This window comes from Brachypodium distachyon, chromosome 5 (genome assembly GCF_000005505.3).
Source record: "Brachypodium distachyon strain Bd21 chromosome 5, Brachypodium_distachyon_v3.0, whole genome shotgun sequence".
Lineage (NCBI taxonomy): Eukaryota > Viridiplantae > Streptophyta > Magnoliopsida > Poales > Poaceae > Brachypodium > Brachypodium distachyon.
This window is the reverse complement of record NC_016135.3, coordinates 16,130,999-16,141,907: the sequence shown is the minus strand read 5'-3', so window position 1 is coordinate 16,141,907 and position 10,909 is coordinate 16,130,999. Positions and strand designations below refer to the sequence as shown.

The 10,909-nt window shown below is 53.9% G+C and overlaps 1 protein-coding gene and 1 long non-coding RNA gene across 2 annotated transcripts; one reads left to right on the top strand and one right to left on the bottom strand.

Annotated features, from left to right (window-relative positions):
- Positions 1-2,380: 2,380 nt before the first annotated feature.
- LOC100824756 (probable inactive receptor kinase RLK902) lies at positions 2,381-5,177 on the top strand. The gene is made up of 2 exons (XM_003579865.4): positions 2,381-4,135; positions 4,230-5,177. Exons 1-2 carry the CDS (start codon positions 2,773-2,775, stop codon positions 4,916-4,918), a joined length of 2,052 nt encoding a protein of 683 aa, XP_003579913.1. The 5' UTR covers positions 2,381-2,772; the 3' UTR covers positions 4,919-5,177.
- LOC112269344 lies at positions 5,100-5,734 on the bottom strand. Its single transcript, XR_002961106.1, has 2 exons — positions 5,385-5,734; positions 5,100-5,273 (listed from the first exon to the last, which is right to left on the bottom strand). It is a non-coding gene; the product is annotated as an uncharacterized LOC112269344 (long non-coding RNA).
- Between the last annotated feature and the right edge of the window lie 5,175 nt (positions 5,735-10,909).

The window sequence follows — 10,909 nt, the reverse complement described above, 5'->3', positions numbered from 1 at the left end:
CTGTACTACGAGTCCTCTAGGACCGTTCTAGACTATAGGACCGTCCATAGCATGACTCCCCTGAGCTGCTGAGCACGGAGCATCAGAGTCGACACGATCCTACGAAGACATGGATCACATCTACTGTTCATCAATGTACTCCCATGGTTTCCCTAAAAAGAAAAATACTCCCATGGTCCGTGGAATCCGCGACACGCCATCGTCCGAGCCACATATCCATCCTTTCATCATGATTCAGCCGTTCATTTGGTATTTTGGTTCAGGTCAAGCAAGTCCAAACGGCTGCCACGAGGTCAAGTCATTTCCTACGAGGATGGAATTTCTAAACACAAGTATTGCAACAACAAAGTGCTGCCACACGATCGAGTTCCGGAACGGATAATAATCTGATCGAAAGACCGAAAGCGACCTCTGCTCAAACTCCGTCAGATATTCGATCCTCATTCATTATCCACCGGATTTACTGGAAGTAGATCGCCAAACGAATCTGTTGTCGATGTCATGGAAACCGACCGTGCGGTGAAAAACGCGTCCGGAAAGTGAGCACCATCAGGACGTCCGCACGCCAGGCCGGGCATCGCATCGCCAGTGCGTACGGCGTGTGCCAAAACTGGAGACACACGTACCTACGGTACTCCTACCTCCTAGTAGCAGCAAGCTTGTGAATCCCGAACAGAAGATGACGGCGGATACTTTCCCTAACTCTCCCCCGACGAAACATCCCTCGTGTGGCCGTCTCATCAGCCGGCAACCAACGACCTAAAGCCACGCTCTGACGCGTGTAGCGTGTGTGGAACTGTTGATGCATGTACACTCCTGTGTGTGTAGTGTGTACGGGTCTCATTTACTCTTACCATTTCTATCACTGGTCCGCTTGCTTTTATAAAGCGAGCTTGGCGATCATCTTGAGATCCCAGATCGAGCATTAATCGTAGCTTTGGAGTACCACTATCTCATACTAATAGCTAGAAGAAGGTCTATGATCTATGCTCTGCATTTTGCCAGTACAGCAGGGATTTCGTTTCGCGATCAATGCTCCCCACTCATTGACAAACTGGTTGCCACCTTGTTGGAATCTATACCGACTGTGACTCTCTGTTGCATAATTTTTGTCTCAAATTTGTCTAAAAATAGATGTATCTATTTCTAAAAAATGTCTACATACATGTAAGATTTCGACAAGAATTATGAAACGGAGAGTACTAACAAATCTATATTCACCCTGCATTGCTGGGGAAGTTACTTGTATAGTTGTATGTACAGTGGTCATTCAGCAAAAAATTAAGGCTCTGTTCATCTACGGCGTCCGTAAAAAAAGAAGCAGCAAACGAAGCATACAATCAGAATATCAGATTGTTGGCTCCTAATCCCGTATGGAGATGACTATATCATCATACTATCAATAAAACCTTTTCACTTTACAGTACATACGGTTGAAATAAAGGTATCTTTTGGATGGAAGCCAGGAGAGCGGTTGAAGGAGCCCCACCAAGCAGGTTCATACAGAAGGTCAACGGCTCCGTGGCCGTGGATTAGAGCATGACCAAAGTCCACGATGGTGCTGTGTATTGCCCTAAGTCTAACTTTAATACCAAGAGGTAGAGGAATCTTTATGTCTGGCACCGCCGGAATGATCTTTAATTCTGTATGACTATGTGTGCGCTATCCCTCCAGGTCTGTATGCGTCAAGGCCAGGCAAGTTCTTTTGTGCCAAAGGTGCCACACTGTCACAACAAAGAGCCAACTATCGGGACTTCCGTCAGCAAAGCGCCAAAGGCCAGTATATAATCCGTGCCGTGACATTTGCAGAATTTCATCCGTGCAAGTTTGATGCTCGACCATGTTTTTGCACTAGGTTATTACGCCTGCCAGTGCCAGAGGCGAGCTTTCTGTAACGAGAAGAGGGCCGGAAGCTGCAGTTGGAAAGGACGTGACTCGGTGACTGACTATTCATCAGCCGCTATTCCTACGACTAGTTTGGGCAATTTAATTCTGCAGCACGACGCGGCTTGTGTATAAAGAAAGTTACGTTGCCAGTTCAACGCTGCTGAGGAATAAATCCTGAACTAATGATAACAAATACAATTTGCAAACGATTACACCCCCACGGCGTCATGACATTAACAGGCCACCACGCTCATAACCTTCCCGACAGTTACGGAGCAGGACTTGGTCGCACGTCCGTTTACTTCGTCGTGGTGCAGAGCGCGCGCCAGGAGAAAGTCTGCGTCGTCTATCCAGTTTCTGCACCACCGAGAAGCCCTGCACCGTCCACATCCAACAGCTCCTCACATCAAGCGAGTCGCATTTTTAGGGCTATATGCAGCAGGTGACAAAAGTCCAAACCGGCTGCTAGCTGCAATTGCGCGGATCATTTTCACGCACTGTTGTGTTGGAGTACTACTCCAGGATTATAATCTCACGCTGTCAGCATCAACACGCAGGACTCGGAGTAGAAGCGTAGGTAGGATCGATCAACAGCCGCGGCAAGTGTGTTTGTTGTGAGCTGAACCGTCCACACGTTTAACTGGACGGCCATGAACACGTCCAGGTCTCGACGTGCCGTTGCGAGTTTGGAGACATCATTCGTGGAGCGAGTCCTCTAGCCCTGACCTACCTCCCCTTGTCGCTAAACAGAGAAGGCATTCATTTGGGTTTGGGAAACGTTCTTTCCATCTGTTAATCTACTTTCTTGCTTCTCCCCTCTCCTCTGTCATCCCCACACATGGTGTGATCAGCCAAGAGAGACTAGACTAGATTACTCGCGCAGCCATGCCTCCGCCGCTAGCCACCGTGCTGACGCTGCTCCTGGCGCTGTCCGTCGGCGCGGCCCGCGGCGCCGACGACCTGGCGTCGGACACGGCGGCGCTGCTGGCCTTCCTCGCGCCCTTCGGCTCCGCGTCCGTGTCGTGGAACACATCCCAGCCGACGTGCGCCTGGACTGGCATCATCTGTTCCGGCGGCCGCGTCACGCAGCTCCACCTCCCAGGGGACGGCCTCCGCGGCTCCTTCCCCGCCGGCGCCCTCGGCCGCCTCAACAAGCTCGCCGTGCTCTCCCTGCGCTACAACGCGCTCTCCGGGCCCATCCCGGCCGACCTTGCCTCGTGCGTCCTGCTGCGGGTCATCAACCTGCAGTCCAACCACCTCTCGGGCGAGCTCCCCGCCGCCGTCCTCTCCCTCCCGGCGCTGACGCAGCTCAACCTCGCCGAGAACCGCTTCTCGGGGAAGATACCGCCCACCATCGCCAACAACGGGAAGCTGCAGCTGCTCTACCTGGACGGCAACCTTTTCACATCCGAGCTGCCGGACGTCACCATGCCGTTCCTCACCGCTCTAAACGTCTCCTTCAACAACCTCACGGGCGAGATCCCGAAAAGCTTCGGCGCCATGCCGGCCGCGTCTTTCCTCGGTATGCCGCGCTTGTGCGGCAATCCCCTCCCCTCGTGTCAGACGCCGTCTTCCCAACCGCCGTCCACGGCTCCCGGGCTCCCGCCGCCCGAAGCCACGGGAGCCACAAACAGCCCCGGGCGAGGCCGGCGGCACCTCGCGGGCGGCGCCATCGCTGGCATTGTGATCGGCTCCGCTTCTGGCTTGCTGCTCCTCGCGGCCGTCCTCGTCCTCGTCTGCGGCGCCATGCGCAGCAGCGAGGCGAGAAGAACCCACCGCAGCCAGGACGCCGTCGCGGCGGAGCTGGCCCTGCACAGCAAGGAAGCCATGAGCCCGAACGGGTACACTCCACGGGTCTCCAACGCGAGGCCGCCACCGCCGCCTGTAGCAGCTCCAATGCCGCCTCCGGTGGCCCCCGTCGCCGTGGGGCGGAAGAAGCTCTTCTTCTTCGGGAGGGTGCCGAGGCCGTACGATCTCGAGGACCTGCTGCGCGCGTCCGCCGAGGTTCTCGGGAAGGGCACCTACGGCACCACGTACAAGGCCGCGCTCGATTCCGCGCCGGCAGTGGCGGTGAAGCGGCTCAAGGAGACCTCCCTTCCGGAGCGCGAGTTCCGGGACAAGATCGCCGGGATCGGCGGGATGGACCATCCCAACGTGGTGCCCCTGCAGGCATACTACTTCAGCAAGGACGAGAGGCTCATGGTCTACGAGTTCGTCGCCACCGGCAGCCTCTCCTCAATGCTTCACGGTACGTAACGCTCGTCGTTCAAGCTTTCGTGGTTAATCGACACTTTTATTCGAACCGGATTGAAGATTTCTGAACTGGTACGAAACAATTTCAGGCAACCGTGGCTCCGGGCGATCGCCGCTGAGCTGGGAGTCGCGTCGGCGGATCGCGCTGGCGTCGGCGCGCGGCCTGGAGTACATCCACGCGACGGGGTCCAAGGTGGCGCACGGCAACATCAAGTCGTCCAACATCCTCCTGGGCGGCGGCGGCCGGTCGTCGGGGGGCGACGCCGCGGCGCGCGTGGCGGACCACGGCCTGGCAGGCCTCGTGGGCCCGGCGGGCGCGCCGTCGATGCGCGTGGCGGGGTACCGGGCCCCCGAGGTCGTCGCCGACCCGCGGCGGCTGTCGCAGAAGGCGGACGTGTACAGCTTCGGGGTGCTGCTGCTGGAGATGCTGACGGGGAAGGCGCCGACGAACGCCGTGCTTCACGACGAAGGCGTGGACCTGCCGCGGTGGGCGCGCTCCGTGGTGCGCGAGGAGTGGACGTCCGAGGTGTTCGACACGGAGCTGCTCAGGCACCCGGGGGCCGAGGAGGAGATGGTGGAGATGCTGCGGCTCGCCATGGACTGCACCGTGCCGGTACCCGAGCAGCGGCCCGCCATGCCGGAGATCGTCGTCCGCATCGACGAGCTCGGCGGGCCGGCGTCGTCGGGGCACTCGATGTCGCGGCCAGGACGGAGCGTGTCGGTCGACGAGGCCGACGACCGGCCGCTCAAGCCCGCCGGCTCGATCCGGGATAGCTGAAGTTTGCTCCACATTTCACGGTGACTGCTCGGTAACTTATGGAAGGTTCTGCGGGTAAAGAAAGAAAGAAAATATTTTCTTGTGTTTGTGTTAGGGCGGTTACCGTGTGCTGTTTTATATTCTTTTGAAGTTTCATGAATTTCTTGATTCTTCTTCCTTCAGAATTCTTTCGATTAGCTGCGTGTGTTGAGAGATGTTGGCGATAGGAGACGGACCTGTGCAATATGTAATTACAGCATGATTGAGTTGAATTTGCTTCGATCGTGCGCGGGTCACACACACATATATAATCAATCACCTAACAGTTATTCAGTCACACCGACGTGAAAAAAGAGAGCTTCAAGTAAGAGATGACCTGAATTCGTCAAGAAAGGGAGTGTAATCAATAGCACAATCTCAAAACGAACAAGCACGACTTTTCCGTACCGCAAAAACAAAAGATTTTATGTTAGAAAGCAACACGAACATGGACGTGCGTACGTTGGCAGCACATCGGTCAGATTGCCCCGAAGATCCGAGTGTGCTGCTGCTCCTGCCCCAAAGGCCAAATCTCAATGATGAAGAACGCGTCAATGCGTGCCAGTATGTACGTATGTATGGTTAGGCGTACTTGCCGAGCATAACTTCCCCTTCCCGGTACACCTTCCTTCCTGCCTCCATCAAAAAACAAAACAAAACCAAGAAGAACGAGATGGTTGCAGTTGGATACACAACAGATCATCCGTTGCACCCGCTGCCTGTCATTAGTTGGCAAGCTTTTAAAAAGGACGGCAGGAGAGGCCGATCAATGGATGGATGGATCGAAGCCGGAGTCGCTTCCCCACTACTAGACCACAACAATCAATGGGCTCTCTCTATATCGAATCGATCCTTCGCAACAATAATGGTGGACGTGAATTATTGGCTGGTCCTTGCAACAGCTTGGCCAATCCAATCCCAGCCCAATCTATTTGCACTACTACACATGTATCTTTCATGCTTTCAGCACAACACTTTCTTCAGAGATCGGAGCACATGCCTGCCTGCAAGGCCCTTTCTGCTGAATTGGGTCGTGTAGACTGTAGTACTGTACAAGTGTACAACTACCATGCCATGCACCGCAGTTCACAGTGGAGTGCAGTACTGTTTTTCCGTGTAGCAGGGTAAAGTTATGGCATGGGACTGGGAGGCACATGACATGAGGACGCATTGAAGTGAACTGTTGTTGAAAGCAGGCAGGCGTCGTGGAGTGCGTTCAATTGACGCGGCCTCTGCCTGCCTGTACTCGCTGCACGGCGGGGCGGGGCGGATCGATCGATCGCTTTTCGTTGCGCCGGTCCCTGGCCCCGCCCGGGGCAGCCGGTTAGGGTGGGTGACTGGTGGAGCCCTTGCCCAGCTTCCCTTCCCGTCCAGCTCCAGCAGCCGCCGCACTTGGCAAGTGCGTGCCACCACGTGCCCGGCGACATCCCAATATCCCATCCCCGCGCAGGTCGCACAGCGTGCAATGTTGCGCTCGGGCGAGCGCGGCGCCACAGTGAAGTGCAATGCAATGCAAGTACGGGTGCGATTGCCTGTGCCGGCCACCTGTGGGCGCGCGTGTGGCGCTGCACTAGCGGCACGGCACTACAGCGTCGGTGTTAAAACTTTGTTTCAACCTCGGTCGGTGGCCGCGGCAGCGTGACACGGATGTACTCGCTCCCATGATTCTTGTCGAAATATTACATGTATTTAGATTTTTTTAGTAATAGATAGATTTATTTTTGGACAAATTCGAAACAAGAATTATGAAACGGAGAGAGTAGTACTGAGTAGTGGCCGTCGACGAAGCGTGTTCAGAGTTCAGACAGGTGCCTAGCTCACTGCTCCCTGGTATACTTAAGATCTGCAGTTTATGCTCCTCATCAGCATAATTCCATTCATACTGAAGTTTATGCTCCCCATCAGCACAATTCCATTCTTGATACTGTAGCTGCTATTGTTTTTTTTGCATCAACCGGGGCGGGGGGGGGGGGGGGTTGGGGGGTTGAAAACCCCACCCGAATATATTCTGAAAAGAAACCCCAATGGGCAATACAACTTGCCGAAGCAACAAACATAGGAAAACCAAAAAACCCAGTACATGATTACAACACAACACCAATAAACCCACTACACAGGAGCTAAGCATGTAACATAGGCTATATTGTAATCAGTGAACAGGGTATCACGAGCAGTAGGAGGAGGACTGTCGCAGACAACACCAGAGTGCGGGGAGGGGGGCGGGGGGATAACTAGAGAGCTCAAACCAAAGCTTTGACACTAAGCCGGAAAAACCAACACATCATCATCAGGAAGCCGCACCGATGCATCATTGGGAAAAACAATAAACAGCGGGGCTCATCGAGCACGCGTAAATGTCGCACAAATCATCCACCGGAGGGTGGTTATTCCGAGAGAAGGAGAAGAGTGACAGGATGGTCACATGCTCTCAAAGAGTGCCACTAATGAAAGGTATCTCCCCAAAAGGGGGTGGTTTACCGGAGTTTAGAAGAAGGGCACATACGACGACTATAGGATGACATCAAAGGCAACCAAGCAAAGGTTTGTTGGAGATTTAGAGTAGCTAACTAGAGGTGGATGGATCTCAGATCGGCCGTTAACGGCACACACGCACTCTATCACGACCATCTCCATCAGGAGGATGTCGCCTCCATGGCCGCCATCTGCAAATCCATGGATCCTGGAACAGAAACGGTTGTATAGACACCTCCAAGTCCTAGACTAAACGGTGCCGCCACCAAAGCTGCCATCTACAAACCATGGTTACCGACGGCATGCGCGGTTGAGCCACAGCCGACGGAGGGAGAGACGAGGAGGGAAAAGAGTTGTATACAACATCACTCTAATCAACATGAAAATTAGATAAATATAGCAATCTGAGAAGGGGTGGCTCGGTGGGGTGGAGGATGGCGAAACAGAGGATGATACCGGCGTTGGAGCCACAGAATCTGCATCGGGCATGGGGGCCGTGGCAGGCACGCCGGAACTAGTCGGGCGAGGAGGACAGCAGGATGCACGGACCCGGGGAGGCGAGGTGGAGGAGCAGGGACGGCAGGGTGGCTGGCTGGGGTTGGATGCGCACGGGCCGGAGGTAGGGTACCGGGCTTGCGGTGGTGCTCCTCCCAGGTCTTGCCCGGCAGCCGCCGGATCCGGGGAGGAGGACGGAGGATCTGGCCTGGGAGCCCCACAACGGCAACGAGCACCATGGCGGGTGTGGAGGAGGCCTTGGGGTGCGTGAGGACGAAGGCCGGCGGCGCCGACGACCAGATGCAGACCAGGCCAGCACGTTGCAGGTCCGGCAGCTGCCAGATTCGAGACATGGGAGCCGCCGCCGGAGATGGGGAGCTCATTGGGGCTGCGCGGGACGCGGAGGACGGCGGCCAACTGCACGGGCTGAGGCTCCCACGGATCCGGATTTGCAGCCGCCGGATCCGTGGAAGGGGATGGTGGAGCTGCCGGGAAGCGCCTCGACGACGACGAGCTCGAGCTTCAAGGATGGCCGGCGAGACATGGGCGCGCGAATCCTAGCAAGACCTCGCCGCCCCCTTCGTCAGCCACGCGCCGAGCTTTGCCGGCGAGTGCCTCAGGCGGCGGCGAGGGAGGAGAGGGGGCGGCGGTAAGGGCTGGGGTGCTCCCCGGAGTCGCCCAGGAGGAGCGACGCGAGGGACGACACGTTTTTCCTTTTTCGTAGCTGCTATTGTGAGATCTGGACATCCCTAGGCTTCTATTCAAAACATTTTCACCTTTCTTTGGTGTATTTGGAAATCCAGAAACAATTTGCTAACTTAACAAGAAACTTACTTCTCCTCTACAAGTGTTTCCAAAAACCAGATGCCTAATTGTAGGTACCAAGATGGAGAATGAAGCAGCAAAAGATCACGAGAAGGAGCAATAAAATCTCGGCCAAAATGACAAAACTGACCCTTTTGTGGAAGTTGAGCCCGAAATAACCCCTCTTCGAAACTAATTCCAAAAACGACCCTTTTCGGCAACGCCACTCACGCTGGCGTTTCGCTTCTAGCGTTGCGTCCGACGTGGCGTTGGGTCAGCGGAGCGAGGCTCGCTGTTGACTCGGTCTACGTGGCATCCGCCGAAACGCCAGACCTTCTAGCGTTGCCGCCCCATAACTCTCGGCCCACCACCTCTTTCCCATCTCCTTCCTCTCGGTTGGACTTCACAGGCGCGGCCGCCAGGGAGGCGCGGCTCTCGGCTTCCTCTCCCCCCCCCCCCCCCCCTCACGAATCCCCCTCCTAACCACCCCAAATCCAAGTGAGTTTTTGAGGGATTTTCAAATCTCTCAATTCCTAAGGTAAATCGCACCCTCTTCTCTGTATTTTGCCGGTTAATTTTGTCCACATCGATTGATTTGGTTGAAACCCTAGACTTGTAAGATTTGATTTGTTGAGATGTTCAAACCCTAGGCATGGTAAGATTTGATTGGTGTAATGGATGTATTGAACGTTTGTATGTATTAGCCTAATGCAATGTGTGGTTCAGATGCATGTTTGTACAATGTTTATTTGCTTTATTTTTTTCCTTGTGCAATTCCTAGGGATGCAATGTATGTATGTGATGAATTCATAGTAGAAATGTATGAATGTAAGTTTAGATATCTGTGTAGTCAATATATAAATGACATCATGCCAATTTTTCAACAATTCCTAGGTATGCAATGGGTGTGTGATGAATTTATAACAGTAACATATGTATTCATATTCGCAGGATGGGTGATAGGACACGATATCCAGGGCTTGATAGTACCTATGATTATAATGATCGTGGTGCGGCGATTGAAAATGGAGAGGTAATAAGCAAGATCGTTACATTTTCACTCGTTTGAATTAAACAAGTTATTTATTAGTTAAATGTGTTTTGCAGATTTTTCCTCCTATCCGGATGAGGGGCCACAATGCCTCCCAAATGATATATGATTCACGGTACGCCCCCTTCTTCCGCAGGTTGGGGGTTCTTGGCTTCGTCCTCTAGTTCAAGCAGGTCCTGCCAAAGTTCAACTCCACGGTTCTCTCCGCTCTGGTGGATCGTTGGAGGCCGGAGACGCACTCTTTCCACTTGCCGTGTGGGGAGATGACGGTCATTATGCAGGATTTCGCGATGATCACCGGGCTTCCAATCGATGGAGAAGCTCTCATAGGCGTGGTCGTTCCTAACGGGTGGCGGCAGCGGGTCACAAACTTGATAGGTGTTTGCTCCCCCGCGCCTGAAGAAGGAGTTAAGGATCCGAGGCCATCCGGTGCCTTGTACACTTGGCTATGAGCCAATCGAAATGGATGCCCACCGGATGCGGATGAGGCTACTGTGGAGCAGTACGTCCGAGCTTACCTGTGGTACGTGCTTACGACGGTGATGTTTCCAGATGGGACAGGGGAGACCTTGTCCTGGATGTATTTGGATAAGCTCATAGATTGGGACGCCAAGATTAGTTGGGCTTCAGCAGGGCTTGCATATTTATATCGCAGGTACTTGCTTGTATCGTCTATTTCCTGTTTAATATTTATCTATGAATATCATAAACTGACATGTGTTCTTGAACTTGCAGCTGGACCATGCATGTTGTAGGAAGATAGGCTCAGCGTGGGAGCGGATGCGGTTGGACGCCCTTGCAAATTGGATCCGGCTCCATTTGAAGAATTGGATGAGGCGGACCCGGAGATGTGTCCCACCGTAGCGTACTCGTGGGATAGGTGGAGGGATACACCTCGTCAATGGCGCGGTACAAGTCCTACATCAATGAGCTGGACACACTCACTCACCAGCAGGTAATGGTATATTAGTTTTCGGTCAAGTATGATGTGACGCCTTACTTAAGAAGTAATGCCATATGTTGTAGGTCAACCGGATGCCTTACTCAGGTGAGAGGCCTTGAAATTTGAATGAAATGTGCATGCGTGATGAACACCTTTGGAGTGCAAGGGTGCAGATGATATGCTTTTACACTGTCGAGTGGCACCTTCC